This window comes from Choloepus didactylus, chromosome 7 (genome assembly GCF_015220235.1).
Source record: "Choloepus didactylus isolate mChoDid1 chromosome 7, mChoDid1.pri, whole genome shotgun sequence".
NCBI lineage: Eukaryota > Metazoa > Chordata > Mammalia > Pilosa > Megalonychidae > Choloepus > Choloepus didactylus.
In genome coordinates this window covers 1811549-1833761 of record NC_051313.1, presented here as the reverse complement: position 1 = coordinate 1833761, position 22213 = coordinate 1811549, and the positions used below count along the sequence as shown (strand labels likewise).

Below are 22213 nucleotides of genomic sequence, written 5' to 3'. Positions count from 1 at the left end.
GGGCTGAAAACTCCGGAGAGCACAGTGCCCAGTGAGCTTGCCACTGTGTGCCGGCTCCGTTTACGGTGAAGCTGTCTGTGTGCTGTAAACACAGAACAGACGCTGTAGTGAAGATCTTCCAAGTGATCTGATATGTCTGCTCCAACATTATCCCAAGCAGCTGCAAGTCCAACAGCATCCTCCTGACAGGCTGTTTCTGAGTTGCATGGGAGGGAGCGTGCCACAAGTCTGTTTTTGCAAAGCTCACTTTAATTTTTTTATTTTATTTTCTCCACAACCAAACATCTGACACAGCCATAGTTTGGGCACTTGCTTTATATTTCCTGCAATTTTATTGGAGAGGGAGTTAATCAATAAATTGGGCATTTGTGCGACCTGAGTTATTTATAGGTAGAAGTTCAATTAGGTATAATCCTACCCAGGATGATCAACTCAATAGCATAATTATCTTTGATACATGATAATTTAATGTACTTGAGTCAGAAAATATTCAGGCCTAATTTGAATATTTTCAGGTTAGGCAATGAATATAAAGATCTTGGCAAAGTTATCATGCTTGGCAATAGAAGTCACATAGAAGTCTATGGAAATCATAGTGAAGTAAATTATTTGGATCCAAGTTACTTATTGCTTCCTTTTAAAGCAAAATAAGTTAATATTATACAATGAATAATTGAAATATGACATAAATGGCATAGCTTCTTTCTTAAAAATAAAAGTTATATCAATGACTAGCTGCCAAACTGACATTTCTAGTCATTTTCTGGATTAATAATAGCAATGAGTGCCAATAGTTTTGATAGCACAATTGCTGAGATGTGACAAACAGCCATACGTAACAGCAGGCAAAACTGAAAAATTACGACAAAGCAGCCGTCAGGATGATGATATAGGGAGGACCCTAAGGCAAACAGAGTGTCCCTGTCCTCCGGGGCCAGTTTCCTAGACATTTGAACGTGTTTCACTGGGTGCAAGGAGTAAGTGAAATACTGGACGGAGAGATGCTTTGGGACACTCCCCTCCTCTTCTCTGCTGGAAACGTGTTGTTGTCCACAGCTGCCGTCCAGAAGGCTGTGGTGTGATTCATCACGTCCTGGGTAAGCATTTCAATTTGTCTTTCCTCCTGTGAGTGAGAAAGCAAATATCACGGTGAGCCAGCAGACATCACAGTCAAATCCCAGCAACATGTTTTCCTCTTCAGAATGAAGAACTTACTCACTCTTCCGGCTCATAAATAAGGAAACCTGCCACTCTGAGATCATTTTTCCCTTAACCACCCAATATACAACCCTGAAAATTATAATTCTTCATTTGAACATAGCAGAAGATTTTACTGATGTTGTTGCAGAATCTTACCACTTTGTAGTAGCAGTTGTGAGGATCTACAGTTCTTTCGTTCCTGTATCCATCTCACCATTGTTTCAACCACAGTCTGCTTTTAAAAGCACCCGGATGACGTTAGACACTACCCCAGGTAAGAAGGATGCACGGGGCAGGCACTGATTGCCTCAGTCCTGCAGTGCAGTGAGGGGGGCTCAGAAACGTCCTGGGTCCTGCTGGGGGGCCAGCAGCTCGCCTCGCGTGCCCAGCAGTGTCTGCAGAACGGACGGAAAAGATTTCTCGGTGAAAGGGCACTTGGAGTTGACCGTAAAGGATGCTTCTGCGCTGGGGAAACTGCTGTTCTGAGACCGTTTCGTTGGTGGAGAGCACTGTACGTGGAGGCTCAGGGAGGCTGCCCTCTGGGCCTCACGGGGCCTGGGTGGCCGACACTCGGGGAGAGGGCAGCGCTGGGGACAGGAATGCAGAAGAGGACAGACGGTGAAGGGTGCTTCTCTGTGAACCACAACGTGCAGCGATGTTTCGTGGAGGTCATGGCTATGTGCAAACCTGACGGGGAGAGATGGACGACAGGAAGACCGGCCAGGGAGTTCCGTGATAATCCAAACGAGAGGGTCAGATGGACGGGCGTGGCCTGGAGCTGTGGGGTGACGGTTGAACACTGGATGTGTCCGTGACCTTCCCTGAGCTCGATCATGAGACCTGGCAGGGGCGGAAGGTGAAGGTGAGCCTGTTTGTAACCCCTGAGAAAGGAGCCAGCTGGGAAAGGGCGACTACAACCCGGTGAGTGACCCGTCGCCCACGCCTGGTGGGCTGCCACCGCAGTCTGCCTCACCCCACCGGAAGCGGCCGTGACAGTGAAGTGCTCCGAGGAACTCGTTTGTGCCGGGCACGGGGTCTCACTTACCTGTGGGTGCACTCCCTGGAGGGGAAAAGGCTGGAAGCACAGGCTGGAGACCTACGTTCCTTCTTGGCGTGCCGGCTTCTGGACTCCAAGACGTGTTGGCGGATTTGAGAAGAGTGCCCGAAGAAGGCCTGGGGATGCGGCAAGCCTTTCTGGGGCTATCGGTGGAGCTGGGGGACACTCGGCCCAGGAGCGGGGGCCTTGGCAGGAGGGACGTGGCCAGTGTGAGAGTCCAGGGCTTGGGGTGAAGCCTGGAGCCCTTGAGAGACCAGGGGCAACACCTCCACTGCTGGAGAGAGGCCACACCTCGTTGGTGAAAATAAACCAGGAGACGACCCTGAGCAAGCTCACCTGGGGGTGGGGGGAGACAGCAGAGGGGTGGGAGCCCCCAGGATGGCTGGGGGCAAGCTCAGGGGTCCAGGGGATGAGGGGGTGGGCACACAGGGGCCTGACAGGACAGTGGGGACACAGGAGGCTGGCATGATGGTGGGGGGCACGGGGCCCTGAGAGGAAGGTGGGAGGGGGCCGCGGTCCTATGGGTGTGGCAAACTCACAGTTACCCTGGTGACCTTTTTTTCTCTTGTAAATAGCACACTTTTTGCAGAGAACACAGAAATAACTACTTTTGCTGCCCAAGCTTTGCATTTCCAGTTCTGCACCGAGCCATAGGGAGAACCTGATCCCTTCTGAACCTGGGTCTCGCTTGCGTTTTTCTCGGATTCAGACATGTGTGTGACGGACACATTCGAGTCCTCGGGCCTCTTGTTTTACCCTCCGTTCCTCAGCGGGTCACGTCCACGCTGAGTTCAGCCTTCCCAGCAGTGGGTGTTTATGGCTCATGAGCAAATGAAGAGACTGTACCTGTCAGCTCACAAACCTATTTTATAAGAGGCAGAAATTAACTCAAATCATTGTTTTGTGGCTAAAGTCTTCCCCTTTTGTCTCTCTAACAACTGTGTGTGTGTGTGTTGGTGTGTGCGTTACCTTAATAACGAACAGGTTCATTCGTTCAGTGACTGAAGATGCCCTAGGCTGGAGCCTGCCCCCAGAGACTTCACGGATTACTGGAATCATCATAAAACTGGGAGATGGGTGACAGGAAATGTGATTATGTGATTAACATGGGTGGGTAAATTAGAGCAGATTCCTAGTGAGTCCGGCTGAGGCCTTTTGCAAGCTGCTGGTCCTTGGACAAATTGCTTAACTTCTGTGTGTTTCGGCTGTTAGAAGGGAAGGATCGTGGTGTGCACTTGGTAGAGCTGGTAGGAGGATTAAATGAGAACCACCACATGAAGAACATAACACAGCCTAGCACACGGCAAATCCCAATAACTGTTAGCTAGTGATGCTAAAGTCATGAAAATGTGGGAGTCTGGGTGGAGTTCCCAAACGAGCCCCAAACTCTGTATTGTGCCTTCAGGTAAAGCACGTTCCAGGGCCCAGGCTGTGCGCTGCCATCTTGCCCTCGCCATGCACCACTGTGGAGCGAGGAGGAGCGGCGCGTCTGCTGAAAGGGGCAGCACGCTCCCCGTGTGAGGAGTGGGCGAGGCGGGCACCCCGTTCAGCACGGCCCACCGCCGCTAAGGGAAGGGGGTTCCCTGGCACATCATCTGCTTCGTTCTTTGTGCCGTGCAAAGTGTTGTCTGCTCAGAGGGAAACAGGCCAAGGGAATGAAGCTGTCCCAAGAATGAAGAAAGAGGATGAAAGTAGCAGTGGGTTTGGAAGCTTCAGACCATGAGGGTTCGTTAGTTAGAACCGTGTGACTGCAGGATGTAGAAACTATCTTCAGCGGCCTAAGCCGGGGGTTGCTACAAAGAATAAAAGGAGCAGCACCAGCTTCTCACGCGAAGGTCAGGGGGCTCCCGGCTGCCTGCCTGGGCGCGGTTCTGAGGAGGAAGGGGCCAGGGCTCTCTCCCCCCACCTCCGTTCGCCTCCCTCACGGCTCCCCTCGATCTGCCTCTCCGTTTCTGGGGTCCCCAGGGCCAGCCCAGAGCCAGCCATGTCAAAGCCCCTGCGCCGCCGTGTTGATCGGGTCCAGCTGCTCATGGAGGTGACCCGGTTCTGCCCCGCATGGTTCCCACAGCAGAGAGGGGGGTAGCTCAGCTGGACTCGGGGTCTCCATGGCCAGCCATGGACCGAAGTCTTCCAGCGCCCCCACCCCTGCCCCCGAGGGCGGGACCCAGGAGGAGGAGCCCAGAGCGGGGGTCGACGGTGCCACGAGCGGGACCCTGCAGCATGGTCTCTGCAGCGCCAGCCCAGGCCCCCAGCCCAGCCCTTCCTTCCCTGCGCGTCACTCTACGCACCAGCATCTCATGTCCAGGAAGGATGAGAGAAGGAAACCAGAAACCTGCAGGTGGCTGCTCAGCCAAATGACCGCTCTGTCTCCGCCGGAGGGGAGTGGGGCCCCGGCCCTGGTGCTGAGCCAGCTCCGACCCCGCACCCATCAGCCAAACGTGGAAACCGGAGCCTGTCCTCGCTGCCTCCACACAGCTCCGGGTTCAGGGGTGCGTCTCAGCTGCCGCAGGAAGAGAAGGGGTTTTCTTTTTTAAGGAAAATAGATCATTTGCAGAGTGTCTTCTGAATTAACCTACATCAAAGTTACAGGCCAGCAATAAAATAGTTCTTGCTGTTAACATTGGTTAATAGACTAGGAGAGGAGAGTCAACACATATTTAAGCAAAAATGTGTCTGTAATTTGATTTTATTCCAAAGGGATGAGGGAAATCACCCATAATTGAAGACAACTTAATAATACTCTGTACCAATTGTCTTCAAGAAGTACAAGGAATCCACTGCTAACAGAATTAGGCCAAGTCCCTCAGTGATGCTGCTAAACAACCACTTGGAAGAAATCAATAACAATAAAAATCACCTTCCTCTCCCTAATTTTCCAGTTATAAAAATACCCTGTTACTTTGCCCCTAGTAAATGCTCTCAGAGGCTGCAGGCACTAATACCGTTTTTCCCCTTCATCAAGCATTGCACTGCCATGTTACTTGGCTCAGAGGAGAGTGGAATGGGGAGTAGGACAGATGTCAAGAAAGAAAAAGATGAAGCCTGTGATGGAGGTGAAGTTAAAGGATAATGGCAATCTGCAGGGAGGGGCGAGGTGGGGGGGCGGCTCTGACCTCAGCTCTTGCCCAGATCAGCAGCTCAGCAGGTCCCCACCCCTCGGTCCCTTGTTCAAAACATAACACGGAGGGCTCACTCCACGACAAACCGTGGGCGGCTCACTGGTGAAGAAAGCAGACACAGTCCTTGGTCATTTCATCTTAAGGTTTGAATTTGCTGATATGATGTTCATAATATTTTCTTCTTATCCTTTTAATGTCTGTGGGATCTCTAGTGATAACAGTCCCCTCTTTTTTTTACCCTGATTCATTCATTCATTCATTCTTTCCTCTCTCTCTCATATCAAGGCTTTATCAGCTTTGTTAATATTTTCAAAGAATTGGCTTTGGCATAGTTCATTTTTTCTAAATTTTCCTGTTTTGTATTTTGTTGATTTCTGCACTTACCCTGTCATTTTCTTCCCTCTATTTCTTTGGGGCTTCTTTGCTTCTTTTTAAAAGTATCTTGAGGAAAACCTGAAGTTATTGCTTTTAGATCTTCCTTTTTTCCCACCAGAAACATTCAAAGCAAGAATTCCTCCTGTAAGGTCTGCATTTGCTATGATATATTGTCATTTTCACTCAGTTCAAAGTAGTTTCTTTTTTGCTTTGAGACTTTCTAGAAGTGTTTTTTTTAACTTGAAATATTTTGGAATTTTCATATAGCTTATTTTTATTGATTCTTGATTTACTTTCTCCTTGAACAGAGTATGTTCCTGGGATTCTATCAGTTATTTTAAATTCACTGTGTCTTGTTTTGTGGCCAAGCGTGTGGTTTATCGTCATGAATGTACCATGAGCACTTGGGGAGAATGTATACTCGGAAGCAGTTCAGTGTAGTGTTGTGTTGATATAAACTGGGACAAGGCAGTTGAACATGTCATTCATATCTCAGTTTCTTTACTTAATTTATTTCCTGTTCTATCAATTGCTGAGAAGGGAGTTTAAAATCCCTACTGTGACTGAGGAGTTGTCTGTTTGTTTCTTTAATCCTGTCACTTTTTGTATCATTTTCCAAACAAGGCAAAGATCCTAAAACACTTCAAATGCATTTAACTTCTCTCAGCTTTTTGTGAGTTTTTGTCATGCATTGTAATTCTACAAATATTTTACACTTCATTGTACATTTCTGTCATTGCTTTGTACAGTCCTGTTGTCCCAGGATTCCCTTTTACTTTGTGACCTCGTTTTGGACAGAGCGGACGTGCACGTGGACTCGTTTCAGCTGCATTGCCCTGTTCTGACAGCGCAGCTCCCCAGGGCTCCAGCGGCGAGCCTGGGGTGTTTCCTTGTACCCCTCTTCCTGGCCATGCCCTCAGCAACAATTTCAATTTTTGTGGGACTGACAGAAACTCCATTCTGACTTCTGGAGCTCTGCTGAGCTCTGCACCCTGTGCTTGGTGCAGCCTGACATTTTCACATTTTTCTAGGAAACCGACTTTCCTTCACCTCCCTTCTCTCCTGGGTCTTGGCTCCAGCGAAGCCTGAGCTCCAGCTTTTGTGTCTACAACCCTGCCGATTTACCACGAGTTTCCCTGCTTCTTTGCCTCCTGGCCGAGAGCCATCAGCTATGTTGAAGGGCCTCCTGCTCAGGATTTTCAGTTTACCTCTGGAGCTCCCTGCCTTCCGACTCACGGGCCCAGCTGCCCTCCAGTGAATTCTAATAGCATTCGATCTGTTACTTCGGGTTGCTGACAGTGGGAGCATTGCCTCAATTTACTACGTCTTAGCTGGAAGCAACAGTCCAATATTTCCCATTCCCCTCCCTCATAAAATGTAATTCAGGAGTAAGTTCCTCTCTCCTCTTAGCTTTAATCCAATCAACTAAGATTTCAGATGGGAGCTGTGAATGTGTTTTGTAGTTTGACTAAGATTTCCTTTAGGGCTTGGTGACTGTACTTCTAATATTATGAGAGAAGTTTTATGATACTCTGTTTACTTCCTTTTCAGGTGCAGTGGGTAATAGCATGAGGGCATTATAGGCTGTGCTTAAAGAGAAACAATAATATAAGATAAACCTTAATGGGAATATATAGCTAATATTGAGATTAGTACTCTAGTCAAGAATTAGGGAAGACTCACAGACTTCTACGTTTAAGTAACCTAAGCCTCTTTTAGTTATCATTCCATCTTCAGTTTTAAGGCTCTTTCCCAAATAAAGATTTCTTCAATGAGGTGCAAGTTTTAGCTTTTGGCAAGTTGTTCTCATCATCTTTTTCTCTCCCACTCTGTGATAAATCCTTGTAAGATAATAAAAAGCCTCACTTTGGCAGTTTGGCACCTAAAGCCTATCTGGAAACATAGCAAAATTATTTTCCCATTTGAGTTGGCTTTTTTCTAATTTCGAGCTTTTATCATTAGCAAACATGCCTATATGTGAGAATAAACACGTAAAATGTATGTACAATAAATCACAATTTAGTTATAGCATAAAAGCTCGATTTACATTACTATAGAATTCTGAAATAAGAAAGCTTTCAATACTGATTAACCCAATTATTAGGATGAATTGCCAAATTCAATAATTTACGGTGCCATGTTTCCTTAGTAGTTCCTCATATATATGGGTGTGTGTGTGTGTATATATATGTGTGTGTATGTATAGATATTAGAATTCTTACTTTACCTTCTTTTTTCAGCATAAGAAAATATATTCACAACTCCCGTCTAACATCTTAGTTGATTGGATTAATGCTAAGAGTAGAGGGAAACTTACTCCTGAATTATATTTTATGATAAAATTATTTTTGTAAAAAGCAGTTGTTGCTTATTTTTCATTATTACAACAGTAATAAATACCATTGTGGACAGTTTGGAAAATAAAGAAAGCAGGAAACTAATAAAAATTACCTACAATTCTACCAATACACAGAGAACATCTGTATTCATATTTTGATGTGTAGCCTAGTCTTCACACACACACACACATTTGCACACACACATTTGTATTTTGATGTGTACCCTACTCTTTACACACACACACATACACACATAATCTTTACTATTTAATTCAAATTCACTGGGAATTTCATGACATTCAATATTGAACACTAAAATCAATTTAGGAACTAACAATAAACGATACGTGCTCCCTAGATTCCTGGAATTTGCTGCAGAGCGAGATGCTCAGGACTGCTTCCGGCTCCGCTCTGAACTGGGGGGGCGCCTCTGTGCCCTCACTGTCCCCTCACCACGCAGCGGACACCTACGTGAACGGGGCAGCGGACGCCTTTGTGTGCCGAGGGGGGTCCGAAAGGACGATTAGCAGGGACATCAGGAACAAAGCCAGGCAGGTAGGAAAAACATCGAGACACCATGCTACAACCATCAGTTTGGCAACAATTAAGAAGTTCTGCCCAGACTTCTGTTCCCGGTACAAAGTAGATTGTGGCAGAACAAAGTTCCCAACGAAAGTAACTGGAAACGCTTCACAAAAGACAAAACCTGCCCGTTCACAGCATGGGAGAGCTGCTGCAGCAGTGAGGATGGTGGGATTAATATTTCAGAGAACTGGCGCGAGGGCAGACGGGCCGAGCAGGCACTCCCGGGGCACCGGCCACTGCGGGCTCCAGCTCAGGGCTGGCCTCGGGACGGTCGGTGGAGGTGACAGAGGCTGGCGTGGTGGCGAGTGACCGTGAGGACAGGCTTTGACGCGCGCCCATCCCACCCTCCAGTTCGGAAGTGCAGTGGCCCAGGCGGATGGAGAGACAAGCCGAAGTCTCTGCAGCAGGCGGCCCTGCGCAGTGGAGAGACCTGGAGAACACCCGGGGCTCCCGGCTGCAAGCTCCGGAGGGAGAGGAGAGCTGGCGACGTGCAGCTGCCGTTCCCTGGCCGTTTGCCGTCCTGGTGCCCAGGGCTGCTGCTGGGAGCCGGGGAGGCAGCAGCGCTTTCAGCCTGCGTGCGGGGCTGGACGGGGAGCACCGGAGGCCCAGAGGCCTGCAGACACCCGGCCAGTGTTCGCCCTCAAGATGCGTGCCGAATTCTGAAGCCGTGTGCACCGGGAGGGTAAGTGTCTAAGCTGCAAGTCCTTGGAAAGCAGGACGGAATCCCCCCCCCCCCCCCGCCACTGCCTCTGTAGAGGAGCTGAAGCCACACCAGGTAAGGGGCGTCGATCGCTCGTGGCTCTGGGTTAAAACCCCCAAAGGGGACCTGCCCTGGGAGCAGAGGAAGACACGTGCCCACCAGAATTCAAAACAGCTCCCACTCAGCCAGACCCCGACTGGGTTAGTTGATTGGCCCCCTCTACCCACCAGAGGAAAGGGCAGAGGGGTCCCGGCAGAGATTATGCCAGTTCTGGAGACTCGGCCGTGTTTCATCGTATGGGCACATTATATATACAAGTGTTCAGGCAGGTGGAGAGATAGGACCATAGCACCAAATCCAAGGAAAAATTAGAAAGGGAGCCACAGGAGATGCACTGCTCATTTTAGAGGATTTTAGAAAAACAGTTCATTATTCTGAAAATTAGTAAATAAAGGAAAAGATAATGCATTTGGCTGGCACTTTCTGTTTGCACTCTGCCTCAGAGTAACCAAACATCTTCGTTAGAAAATAACTCTACTTGACAAATGCAGAAGGAATGATAGAATTATAATAGCACCATTTTGGAGTCTCCTAATAAAATAATTGATCCAGATAATGATCATCGACCACTGTTAAAACCATTAGATGGAAGACTGGTGGGGGGGTGTGGTTTATAACAGGTGTGTCAGGCCGGCAACAACTGGAGCCTCTGCTCAGTCTTCGCGTGGCTGGGAGACGAGCCACCCACCGCTCCTGATGTCGGGTGGTGGAAGCAACAGCACCCACACCCTGTTCTCGCCTGCATCAGCCTGAGTCTGATCCGGCTCCCAGGTCTATCAGTTCACAGGACACACAGATGACAGAGGAACAGGAGAGAGTACACCGGGCCTCCGTCAGCAAAATCCACAATCTGGGGAATGAGCAACGTTTCTTCAGCAAATGACTAGCAAGTAAAAAGGAGAAGGGATCATCTACTGATTATAAAAGACAACACATCAACAGAATGTAATGTGCAGAACTTGTTTGGATTCTGATTAGAAATAAATTAGAAAAGTAAAATAAAAAAATATAAAATACGTATGGGATAATCAGAGAATTAAAAAACTACTGGGTAGTTGGTTATATTAAGGAATTACTGTTAATGCATTCTAGGTGTGAGAATGACATTATAGTTTTTTCACCTTTCATTAAAAAAAAAAGAGTGCCTATTTTTTTGATATATGCTGAACTGTTCATGGATAGACTGATATAATGTTTTGGATTTACTTTGAAATAAGCCAGTGTGTATGAGGGGAGCATATTTGAAACAAGGTTGACATGTGTGTTGATTATTACTGAAGCTGGATAACAGGTTCATGATGACATTTTCTCTATCTTTATTTTTACAATTTTTCCTAAAAAGTTCATTTTTAAATGTCTGAAGACTGAATATTGGAAATAATAATTTGGACTCTCACACACTATTGTGAATTGAGAAAGCACTCTGCAGAGCAATTCAGTAACATATAAAAAAGACGGTGTGCACACAACAATCTAAACAATTCTAATTCCAGGGCCATAGCACAGAAAAGCCCCCATGTGTGCAAGGGGCCTAGCCAAGAATGCCTAGCGCAGATTTGCTTGAAAAAGCAAAATGTAGGAAATAACCTAAATGGCCATCAACAGGAGAATGGATGATTTTGGGTTTTTTTAGTCTAGCATTTATTCATTTTAAGTGAATGAACAAGAGCTACATGTGTCAACATATCACTGAAAAAAGGGCAAACTGATGAGTGGAGCTGAAGCTTGATGCCATGTAAGTGACAGGCAATGACACGCTAAACAATACCATTTAGTGCTTATTAACAGATATGAATATACATGTTGCAAAAGTATTCACACATGCCAGGTGATGAAATGTACTGAATTTTCTCTTGAGAAGAATGAGGATATTAGCTTTAAAAATAATATACAGAGAACTTCAAAAATATCTGTAATGTTTTCAAAAGTAAAGGGGTCTTCATAAAGTAAATTGTTAATATTTGATAAATCTGCAGTGATGATTAAATTGAACTTTATTAAATTATTACCAGTCTATTAGCTTAGAAATGTTCATAATCGAGAATTTAAAATGGAGCAATATTTTACACCTATCTGGAAAGACAGTGTTGTGTGTTCATCGAAAGAGTAATAATGTACTATATGAGATGCATGTGTGTGAAAAGAAAAAGTGGAAGGAATCAAGCTGGACAGGCAGCTACTCACACAGAGCCCCACCCTGCTCTCTAGTAAATGGATGGTGAGAGAAAAGTATTGAAATCCAGATAACGGAAAAAAGGAACAATGCATTTGACCTTGAAATCCAGATAATGGAAAAATGAATGATGCATTTGACCTTGAAAAGCATTCAGAGGCACAGATTACCCAATTTTCTTTAACTGAAAATCAGCCCACACCCTGTTAAAAAGGTCTGGAGTGGCTGCTGTCGTTCTTGGGTTCTCTGGGCCGCTGCCACCCCATGGCCGAGGGGAGCTCCGTGAAGCCTGAAGACCGGCTCCTGGAATTGCAGAGATGGCTTTCTCTCTGCTACAGCAGCTCCAGAGACCCACAGCTCACCTCTCTGTGCGTCTGTCACTTGCTCCTGACACATCTTCCAGTGTCACTCATGTCACCTACAAAAGTCGACTCTGGAAGAAGAAAAACCGAATTCAGTGGACTCTTCCACCAGAAGTGATTGAAATGCTTGAGCAAGGAAAGAGGCTGAAATCTGGGGCTTGAGTGGAGAGAAGTTTGAGACACAGTGAAGTGGCCCAATCTACACACGCTTGAGACCTGGAGTGTCTGGGTCCAGCGGACGGCGGATGGGCCTTCTACTCGGAAGCGTTGTCACATGTACTGTTTCAGCAATACCGCTGTGTGGATGAAAATCACTGAGTCTCTAGAGGCACTCACACAGAAGCACAAGGTCTCCCAGCCCCTTCCCCACTGATCTTATTTTAAATCCCAGACTGAGTAAAACTTAGCCTTAGCTTCTCAAGGTCAAGCAAAAATAACTTGATATGTGGGTGACCAGAGGTAATTAAAATCACACATTAAAACAAGGTCATGTGGAGCTAAGTACACCCAGAGAAAGCTCACCCCTCGTACAAAGGGGAAGGCGGACAGTGGGAAGAGAAGAGAGTAGCTCCGCCCCATCCAGGAGCTTAGCGTTTGTAACAAGCAGTGACTCTTTGTCCTGAAAGTTTTTCACTTCTCATAAGAAATTGAAAAGGAATCTTTATAACTATACTTCTGGGGCTTCTTTAAATCCACAGTTTCGGCCAAAACATTTGCGGACACATTTGGGACTTCCTTTGACAAACCCCCAGAGGCTGCGTTTTCCTTCCAAGCTTGCACTCGGGCATGCACTGCGGTTGGCTGAATTGTAGTTTGACAATTGCTAAAATACCCTGAATTCAAGCTGCTTCCCTCAGTTTTTATGCAGCTTGAAGGCTGGTCTCAGCTCTCCTGGGCTGGCCTGTAACCCTCTTAGCGGCTTTTGCATTTCACAGGAGTGCAGAGTGAGTCAGAGACCAAGGCAGCGGGACCCTGAAGGAGACTCTAGAATTTTCCAACCATCTTAATCGGGAGACAATTCGGGAGCCTTTGGGATTGCAGGCGGTTCCTGGGTTCCCGGGTGGAGCAAAGGGGCCTCCCTGGGCGCCATCGGCTGGCCCGGGAGGGGCTCCAGACAGGGGTGTCAGCAGCGCGCGTCCTGGAGAGCGGCCGCCGGGCCCGCGCTGCACACCCGCGCTCTGGCGCGCTCCCCGGGCTCTAGGCCGCGGCCGCTGTCCCCTGTTCTTAGCTCCTGGCACCCTGCCCTCGGGTGCTACATCCCCCAGCGCTAAAGGAAGCTCCTTTGTTCAAAAACGAGGGAGCAGGTGTCCTTAAAAGCGAAAAGTCTCTCCCTCTCCTCTGCCGCCTCTCCCTAGACCTGTCGGGAGTTTCCTACTTACGAGGTGCGCTCGCGCTCCCGGAGCACAGGCCGTCGAGGCGCAGGGACCCCGCTCTGCCACTGCGGGGCCTCCCCCTCTCCCGGGGCCTCCCCCTCTCCCGGGGCCTTGCGGTCCAACGCGCTGCCGACGGGCGGCGGGACGCGCGGGGCCGGGTCAGGGACACGCGGCCGGGCTCCGCCAACCTCGGGACGGGAGGCGCGCGGCCAGGCCCGGACCCGAGTCCGGAGCTCCTCTTTGCGGGGCCGCGGGGGCGGGCGGGGAGGCGCAGACCTCACCCACCCAGCCCGGACGAAGGGCGCTTCGTGCCGCACGTCGATTGGAGGCGCAGCGGGAGGCGCCGACGCGGGCCTTGCGCGTCCCGATGGGCCCCGACCCCAAGCTCCTGGCGCCCCGCGGCCTGCGGAGCTGACGCAGCTGAGTCGCTTCAGGCCCCGGGAGGGTGCGGGCCGTCGCCAGGCCTCGCCAAACGCTGCGAGCAAGTTTTCCGCCTTCGCATGAGGAAGGAATTGGTTTGCCGGTTATTTCGTCTAATTTTCTTAAATGAATGGATTATTGCAGCACAAATGAACTCGCCTGAGGTGTCTTGCCTTCCTATTTGTGGTTGCGGATTTCGAGTTGTTCTGAGCAGAAACACACTTCTAACTGGTCTACAGAAAAGCCCAAACATGGTGGGACACCGAGTGATGATTTGACTTCGTCAGCTTCAGCTGATGCAGGCACCCCAGACCCCTGCTTTCCGGTATTACAGAGTGAGCTCGGGGTTTTCTCCTTTCAAATTTCAAACCCTCACATTTCACCTCTCCTGCCCAGCCCGGCCAGACCTCAGCCTGAGCACCTGGAATTTCTCCCGCAGCCTCCTGGGCCTCCGCTCCTCTGATATGGTGGAACATAAAAGGGATACGAGGTGGAAAGGCCTTGGACGTGCCTGGAGCAGCTGTGGCTCTCCTCTGGCTAACACCCATAATTGTCACCAGGTCTGTGAGGTCCAAGGCCAGGTGCTGACTCAGAGAACATCCCGGAGGAATTGGGGATCCTTGGAGGAAGGGCTTCTGCATGTTCCCTAACCGAGTTCCCCGAATCCCACCGCCCCCATCCGCCCCACTGCAGCCCCTGCCGGCTGCCACCCCAGCGCCTTGCTCCTGGGGTTCTCTCCGACGACAGGTGGCCCTCAGACATGGCATGTCGGCCTGACACCTCCATCTCCTGCTGTCGGAAGGACCCACTGGGCCCATGGGAAACCCGTCTGTCATTATCCCAGCAAGATGGCAGAGCCACCGTCCAGGGCACCCGTGGACCCCGCCAGGCCTGGTCAGCTGCAGAGGGCAGGGGCAGGTGTGAGCAGAGGACGGAGCCGGGTCCGAGAAGCCGTTCTTCCTCGTGGCGGCTTTCTCCAGTCCCACAGGCCAGGCTCCTGGCCCCTCTGTCCACCAAGGGACACATTCTGTGTAGGGAGGCCAGGAGGCAGATGTGGCTTTGTATGACGTGTCAGCAGGGTTCTCGTGGTGACGTGATGCGGTGGGAAATGAGCATTGTTGCAGCCCTGACAGCGTAAGGTAGAAATCAGTGAACTGCCCCCCAGAGGGGCGGAGGGAGGGGTCAGCCGTGTCGGCGTGAGCGGAGGTGGGGTCCGCTCCCCCGGGGAGGGGGGCTGCACCAAGGGGCAGGGAAGGGTTGTTCTGGGCCAGACCCAGCAGCAGACGAGCCTCGGCCCCCCAAGAGCGGTGCCCCGCAGGGTAAAGGGGCGATGATGAGGCTGCAGGAGCAATGCTGAAAGTGGAGGCACAGAGGACATGGGGGCCAGGCCCACCCGCCCCAGGAGTGACTGCCGCCCCTGCGCGCAGCTGTAACCGCTCGCTCACTGGGTGTCTCTTTCTTTTCAATCCCCAGGAAGAGGCAGCCCGAGTTCTCGGCCAGCAGCCCGGCTCCGTCGGCCCATGTGCAGCTTTGACACTCCCACGCTGCAGTGAATGTGTAAGAAACGCTGCATGGACAACCGTGCTGGCCTTTGCTCTCTCCCTCCTGGGCTCTCCCACGTTCTGGCACAGACACGGATGTGGTGCATGCCATCCACAGGGGGCACGCTCACATGCCCCGGCGTGCACAGCTGCCCAAATCGGACCGTCTGTCATTCTTAAAAGGACACTGTCAAGTGGGTAGCTTAGTCTTGTGGCTTTATGTTTCGATGCAACACTTTCTCCAATTCAGGAGATTCACTCTTGTTTGTGACTCCCACTCACGAGCTTAAAAGTGAATTTCTCTCCACTTTACAAAGTTGTCAGCTGCTCCTTGGCAAGCAGAGCTTTCTTGTCTTTTCTTTTCTTTTTACATTTTCTTTTCTTTTCTGTTTTTTTTTTTTTTTTTTTTTTTTTGCCTTTTTGCCTTTTTTGCTGTTGCACAAATGTTTGAAATAACCCTGTCTGCATTCAAGTCAAAGCCTTAACTTGAATTTATGAGGAATTCCATAATGAAATTTGTGGGGCAGGCTCCAGCCTGCGCCTCTGCTGGGAGCCTCCCACAGCTCAGGGAGCGCAAAACAAGAGTTTTGTGAGTCCCACCACAAAAAAAAAAAGGAAAAGTCATTCTTTTCCCACTGTTCTGAGTGCTTCTATCAGATTTCCTGTCTGATAAAAGCCGTGCATGCGGGTCCTGGTTTGGGCCGTCCGGCCTTGACAGTGTCTCTTTAAGTTAACACCAGCGATCTGCACGGAGCCCGCGGTCGATTTCAGCTGTCATTTACTGCCCGCCAAACCCCGAGAGGCAAAGGCACACATTCCTGCAGCAGTAGGGCCGCCGAGGGGGTCCCCGTGGAGCGGAGTTGTGCTGCGGACCCGGCCCTGGGCGCTGTCGACGGGGCGGGCTCTGGCCCCTGCATCGTGTAGGACTTGGGGAAGGCTTTTCTGTCCTCCGGGTCTCCCAAAAGGAATCCCCAACAGAGCCAGCTCTCACCCAGCCCTGCTGGCTCTTCGCGGGGACCCGTGGTGCCGCGGCCACCCTGGGCCGGGGTGGGGGGGGCCTTCCTCTGCCTCTCCCCAAGTCCTTGGGGCACTGGCAAGGACGTGGCAAGGAGAGCCTGGGTTTGGCAGCCGCTGGCTGCCTGGGGGAGTGGGAGGCTGTGCTCGCCCTGCAGTGGCGGCCGGCCCGGGGTGGGAGTAGCTGAGCCTCGTGCCCTGACGGTGAGTGTGTAGGAGCAGAAGCGCAGGCTGGAGGCGTGTGTCCTCGTGGCTCCCCCACACCGCTGGTGGGAAAATGCCAGGACAGTTAGCAAAGCCAAGAGCCTTCAGAGCAGGATCGACTCAGGATTTCCTTCTGGACACTGTAAAGGGTGAGAAAGAAATCACTGGCTTCAAATCGGTGACACAAAGAGGATCTTTTTAGCCTTGGTTGATCCTGAAAAATTTTTTTAAAAAAGAAAAAGGGGTGCTCTTTCTGTGGCCTTCAGTTTTTGTGAGCAGCATGGCGGAGGGGCCGGCGGTGGAGACAAAGCTCCTCCTGGACCCCGACAGCTTGCTGAGGCTCCCCAGCCCCAGCAGGCAACGCGACTGCCCGATATTTCCGGGGAGAACCGTGGGGACCCCCAGTAGAGCCAGAGAGCGTCAGACGCGTTGCTGTTAGGTGACAGGCCAGGTAGCAGGCGGCTTATAAGAAACGATGACACGAGACCCGAAGTGCTTACAAAGGAAGGAGCTCCCAGCTCATCCGTCACAGCTGGCTCACCCCTGCTGAAGCCGTGCTTGGCAACAGCAAGATGCTTTAAATGAACTGCTGTACTCGGCACTCAAGATTAGGTGGAACAGAAAGCCACCCAAAATGCGTTTAGTAAAATAAATTAGTGCCCGTCAGAATTCTACTTTTTACTCTAAAATAGACTGCAATTTTCTCAAGACAGTAGACCTATCACCAGAGAAAGCTTATGGGATCTTCCACAGTTCACTGACCTTGATGAAATACATTTATTTGTGGGCATCCTTTTCTATATTGATTCATTGAAGAAAGCACAGGGCTTAATAAAGGCAGATATTTTCTTTGCGTTAACTTTTATCCTGTATCATATAGCTTTAACGCGTAGAATGTGGCTGATCTGGATTCTAAAAAGAGGACCACGTATTTAGACTCTAAGTGTAATTTTGAAAATTTCATGAGGCTGAATGATTCCTGGGTTAGCTTAGGCAGAGGTTAGAATCAAAGAGAGGAATGAAAAAATTCACAATGCTATTTGAGAACTACAAGTCCTCATTTATTCAGAAAGCTCTTGTCTTCCCTAATTCCTTCAGAGACTCTAGTGATGAGCTGAAAAGGTGAGAAACTTTAAAGAGGCTCAGGTAGGTTCCCAGGTGTGAAGATGTACACTGGACCAGCTGATTTTTCTGGAGAGCTTTCTGGAAGTGGAAGTGGAGACAGTGGGGTCCTTAGGAATGAAAACTAAGGCCCCATTGCCCGAGAAAACAGCAGTCTGCGCCAGTGCACTCTGGCCGGATGTGGCTTCCTCTGGCAACTTTAATATCCGCACCTGTGTTTAGCCACCCAAGGCATGTAAGGCAAACCTCACCTATTTGATCATCAAAATGACACTGCTCTCTGGGCCTGAGATCTGTCTTTCAAAGGTGGCACAAGATGTCTTTGTGACAACTATGTAGTGTTTTCTAAACCACATTAGTTTTCCTAAAATTAGAAAAACAATAAAATTAAAGAATAAATGGAAGAAGCTATGGCCAACAGAAACTGTTAAAATTATCTGGGATTAAATAGAAGTCTTATTTCATAGGAATAACCCCTTTTTAGAATGCATTTATCTCTTTATCCTGCCCCATCTCTTATATCTTTTTCACAGCAAGGGGTCCCCAACCTTTTTAAATAGGAGAATCCCTTTCACACCAAAACAATTAAGCCCTTCCCCTCATGACAGTAATTGTATCTGTTTTAGTGGCCATTTGGAAGCTGAACACAAAAAGCGTCTCAGAATTCAGTTATGCTTGCATCTTGCAGCACTTTACCGTAAAAGCGTCTGCATGCATTTAAAGACAGCAGAAATTTTCTTCAACGGCCTGGTATTATTTGGTCTAAAAGCAATACTGATGCAACTGTGGAGTCACGCTTGCCTGGGGTAGTAGGAATGACTGACTAATCCAAAAGCCTGTACCCACTCGGTGCTGCAATTTCTGAGATGACGCATTCCCTCCACTACCTCTGGGGTGTAGGGAGCAGTTTATTTTGTCCTTGGGAAAAAGAAGGCTAGTCTAATTTCCTTTATCTGACAAATGCCCCGGGGCATTAGAACTGTTTCCTAATTAGACAGTAATTTACAGCAACTCCAGAGCGAGATCCTGGGGGAAGGAGAGCTGGCAACACTGGCAGCCCTGGTGAAAATCTCCCACACGAGAATACAAAGGGTACTGGACTGAAACAGCTAAATCATGATTATTGGTGGACATGCATGGCTTAAAAGGGGACAGTGAGGAAATCAGTTCACGTGCTTGCCTGGGGGAGGAAACGGGGCTGCCTTAGCGTTTCCTGGGAGTGCCAGGATGTCTTCTTGCTGTATGTGTGGAGCCAGGGGGCATGTTCTGTTGGGGTGTCTAAGCCTGCTGGCTGAATTAGCCAGTGCAGACCAGTCTCAAGGGACCTGCTGCTTTTTAACACACACAAACACACACACACACACACACACACGTGTACATGCACCAATAACTAAATAAAGACACAAAGTCACATTTGAATTTTATGATTTTCTTAATGAGCATTGAGAGGCATTTGGGGAAAGAAAAGGTTTTACCATTGCAGTGGAAGGTGTTGCAGATAACTGAGGGTGGATGTTGTAATAAGGCAGATTAAAGCAACGTGGTAGCAAATAGGTTTCCTTCCTTTTGGGAGAGGCACGTGGGATGCACAGAGAAAGGGTCTAATGGATGGAGGAATCTGAGAAGGATGGAGTGGGAGGTGAGCATCTTAGTTCTGCAGACTTGAACGGATGCCTTTGGTGGACGGATAAACACCTGCTTCTTGCCGGACACACACCTGCCCCCTCTTTAGTCAGGTCGACTCGGAAGAGAGCCATCCTTCTAACAAGGGGTGTGTGTGGGGGGTAAGTCAATAAGTCAGCGTTTCAGAAGCACTTATACAGTAACTTTGATATAGTAGTATGGAAATGAGATTTTTCTTGGACAATTAAAAATACACATACATTATCAGATATATTCAGTACCACCCTTTTCCTAAATAATAGAACCAACATATTTGCTACTATATCTATTTTAGAAACCTGAAACTTTATTTCCCTAATTTTCCATAACTGATATTAAACTTCCTGCACTAATCTGCACATACTTGGCTCTCTTCATTTCAGGGCTTTAAAATGCAAAATGTCAAAATGTGACATATACCTATTCTCGTATTTTCAAAATGATTAAATAAATCATTCCGCTCACTATTAGTCACTTGCTACATTTTTCAAAACAAAGGACTATGATATGACACAGTCTACATATCTGTCTGATAAAAAGCATTTATTTTTCCTGTTCCTTTTAATGTCGCAAATGTGTTATTTTGCTATTTACTCTGTTGTTTTCGTGGATACAGAAGAAAACTAAAAAAAACAGAAGAAAAACTATGTCCTGACTTAAGTGTTAGCACTGCTGTCATTGATAGTTTGCTGTGGTAAATTAATGCAGAAAAGAAGCTAGGAGTCCAAAAGTAAGACGCGAGCGTGTACAACCTGCTGGGGAGAAGGAGGTGGCCGCAGTGCACCTGTCGGCTCCTCTTGGAGAGACTGTCTGCTCGGCCCGGGAGGGTCAGTGAGGAGCGCGGGCGGGGCCGGCGGCTGCGGGGCCTGAGATCTTCCCCCGTGGTCCGAGGAGGGGGCCCAGGGAGGGCGCTTTCTCTCGGCCGGAGCTTTCCCGCATCCGTATTTCGGGTCCATTTGCAGCGAACTGACACCGCGTTCGTATTTTGCTTCTCCAGTTTCTCCTTTCAAACTCCCGAATCAGAGCTTTTATAGGAATTGTGACCCGTTGCGTGCGTCGGGAACAATGTTCTGAAATAAACGGGAAATTCAGAGTGTGAAACCCCGAGGTTGCTGGCGTGGGGCCCTCCGTCGGCTGCTCCGTCTCCTCCGCGCAGGGCCGGGGGCGTGGACGGGGCCTGGCGGACCCCAGGGGCACCTGCCCGCGGAGGGGCAGCCGAGAGAGGGTATTGACGCACACGCGCACACACGCACCCAGGACACCTGCAGGCGCTGTGTGTGCGGGGCTTAATTGGCCCAGGGATTAAGAAGAAAGGAGCAAGCGTCAGTTCCTAAATTCTTTGCCTAAACGAAGATAGTTTTACATTTGCTTCCTCCATCACTTTTGGACCCCTTCAGAAGTTCGTCGTGAGAAACAATGTGTCACCGCCTAAGAGCGTGAGCGTGTGTGACGCGACTTGACGAAATCTCACACGCCAGTGACCACAGCTGCTTCTACAATAGGTTGGCTTGATTTCCTCCTCGACACCTTTTCTCAGGGTCAAAAGTCCCTGCCTCGGCTCGGGGCGGCCTCCTCGGGGACACCCCGTGGAACCTGCGACCTTCAGCGTGGGATCTGGCGGGAAGGCCGGGTGGCGGTGGGCACCGCAGGCGGCGGCGCAGGGCCCCTCCGGGCGGTCAGTGCCCCTGCACACGGGCCCGGCCCCCCGGCAGGTAAACCGGGTCTGTTTGCTCCACAGCTCCAACGGCAAGTCGGTGTCGTGGTCCGAGCCCGGCGGGAGGCCGGCGCCCCGGGGCCAGGCCGCGTGGCAACGCCTGTCCGTGCACGTCAGGTCCGGCGAGCCGGCCTGCAACCAGACGGCCGTCATCAAGCCCCTCACCGAGAGCTTCCAGGGCTCGGGCAAGAGCCTGGCCTTCTCTGACGCCAGCACCAAGACCCTCTACAGTGTCGGGGAGCAGGGCGACGCGGGCCCGCCCCTCTTCGGCCCCGCCGGCAGCCCTGGCCCCGCGCTGCCCGCGCCGCGCCCCCTGCCCGCGGTACCCGCCCCTGCCCCTGCACCCCTCGCCACCCCTGCCCCCCAGGCGCAGGCACCGCCGTCGGGCGCGCTGCAGGGCTCGACGCGCGTCCCTGGCGTCCCTGGCGTCCCTGGCGTCCATGGCCCCCCGTGCGCTCCCGCCCTCCTGGGCCCCCCGTGCGCCCCTGCCCTCCTGGGGACCCCATGCGCCCTGGGGCCCCCATGCGCCCCGCCGCCCCCGCTGCGCCTGCAGCCGCTCCCACTGGCCCTGGGCGCCGTCCGGGAGGAGCCCGGCTCGCCTGCGGCCGCCGAGGACGAGGACGACGACGAGGACGACGAGGAGGAGGAGGAGCACTTCCGGCTGCTGCAGGAGTTCGTGGCGGGGCACGCGCGACGGGAGGAGGCCTCGCCCCCCGCCGCCCGCCGCCCCAGCCCCGACGACGACTCGCCCGCGCTGACGCCGCCGTCGCCGTTCCGGGACTCGGCGGCGTCGGGCAGCTCCGCGCCCAGCTCGCCCGCGTCCGAGTCCGGGCTCTGCCCGCCCCCCGACGCCGCCTACGCCGCGGCCGTGCTGCGCGACTACAAGCAGAGCTCCTCCACCCTGTAGGGGGGCGGAGAGGGGGCCGCGGGGACGGGGGAGGGGGTGGGAGGACGCGGGGCCAGGAGGGAGGGGCGCCCTGCGAGCCCCCACGAGCCGAGGCCCGAGGCTGCAGTGGGTCGAGAGCCCGCCCTGCCCGGGGCCTCCTGACAAAGCACCATCACACGCGGGCTGCCGCTTTCCCCGCACAAAGCAAACCCGACCGCCAGACACCCCGTTTGCACGCGCTGCGCAGAGAACTGGCCCAGCTGGGGAGGGCGGCTCCTGGCACTCCTGTGGGGGACACAGACCTGGG

At 50.9% G+C, this 22213-nt stretch overlaps 2 protein-coding genes across 2 annotated transcripts in view; both read left to right on the top strand.

The window, feature by feature from the left end:
• Positions 1 to 21172, top strand: part of LOC119540361 (metabotropic glutamate receptor 1) — a 377624-nt gene extending 356452 nt beyond the window's left edge. The window contains exons 9-10 of the mRNA XM_037844494.1: positions 15237 to 15320; positions 21045 to 21172. Coding sequence (XP_037700422.1) covers positions 15237 to 15297 — 61 coding nt within the window. The 3' untranslated portion in view covers positions 15298 to 15320; positions 21045 to 21172. The remainder of the gene's footprint in view (positions 1 to 15236; positions 15321 to 21044) is intronic.
• LOC119539668 (metabotropic glutamate receptor 1-like) lies at positions 16803 to 21936 on the top strand. The gene is made up of 3 exons (XM_037843349.1): positions 16803 to 16879; positions 20463 to 20531; positions 20844 to 21936. The coding sequence occupies exons 1-3, from the start codon at positions 16803 to 16805 to the stop codon at positions 21925 to 21927; spliced, it is 1230 nt and encodes a 409-aa protein (XP_037699277.1). The 3' UTR covers positions 21928 to 21936.
• The last annotated feature ends 277 nt before the right edge of the window (positions 21937 to 22213 follow it).

Excerpts from the sequence above, each read along its gene's own strand:
- LOC119539668 (XM_037843349.1), top strand. The coding sequence starts at position 16,803 with ATGGCGGAGGGGCCGGCGGTGGAGACAAAGCTCCTCCTGGACCCCGAC. Across the intron at positions 16,880-20,462 it reads AGGCTCCCCAGCCCCAGCAG|GGCCGGGGGCGTGGACGGGG; the intron begins GCAACGCGACTG and ends TCCTCCGCGCAG. Across the intron at positions 20,532-20,843 it reads GGAGGGGCAGCCGAGAGAGG|GGTCAAAAGTCCCTGCCTCG; the intron begins GTATTGACGCAC and ends ACCTTTTCTCAG.